A 345-nucleotide genomic window follows, 5' to 3' on the forward strand; every position below is an offset into this window, starting at 1 on the left:
CTCTGTCCCCGCAGCACAGGATGGCCCTGCGGAGGAGGAACAAGCACTGCAGGAGCGTTCGGCCCACGCCGACCCTGACAAGTAAGTCAGGTCACCTCCCCCTGTCCCCGGGTCACAGCTCCGGGGGTGCCGGGGTCACCTCTGCTGGGGGGGTACCAGGGGCAGAGCCCCCCCGGGTTCCCTCTGCTCTGCTCCTGGGAGGGCTGGGATCTCCTGGGAGGGGCTGGGATCTCCTGGGAGAGGCTGGGATCCCCTGGGAGAGGCTCTGATCCCCTGGGAGGGGCTGGGATCTCCTGGGAGGGGCTGGGGTCCCCCGGGGGGGGCTGGGGGTCCCCGGGGGGGGGT

The 345-nt window shown here is 71.9% G+C and overlaps 1 protein-coding gene across 1 annotated transcript in view; it reads left to right on the forward strand.

Moving 5' to 3' along the window:
- RLTPR (RGD motif, leucine rich repeats, tropomodulin domain and proline-rich containing) overlaps positions 1–345 on the forward strand; it is a 47402-nt gene that overhangs the window by 27198 nt on the left and 19859 nt on the right. The window contains 1 exon segment of the mRNA XM_010007853.1: positions 15–81. Within this exon segment, the coding sequence (XP_010006155.1) occupies positions 15–81 (67 nt within the window).

This window comes from Chaetura pelagica, unplaced genomic scaffold (assembly GCF_000747805.2).
Source record: "Chaetura pelagica isolate M959 unplaced genomic scaffold, ChaPel_1.0 scaffold911, whole genome shotgun sequence".
Taxonomy (NCBI): Eukaryota; Metazoa; Chordata; class Aves; order Apodiformes; family Apodidae; genus Chaetura; species Chaetura pelagica.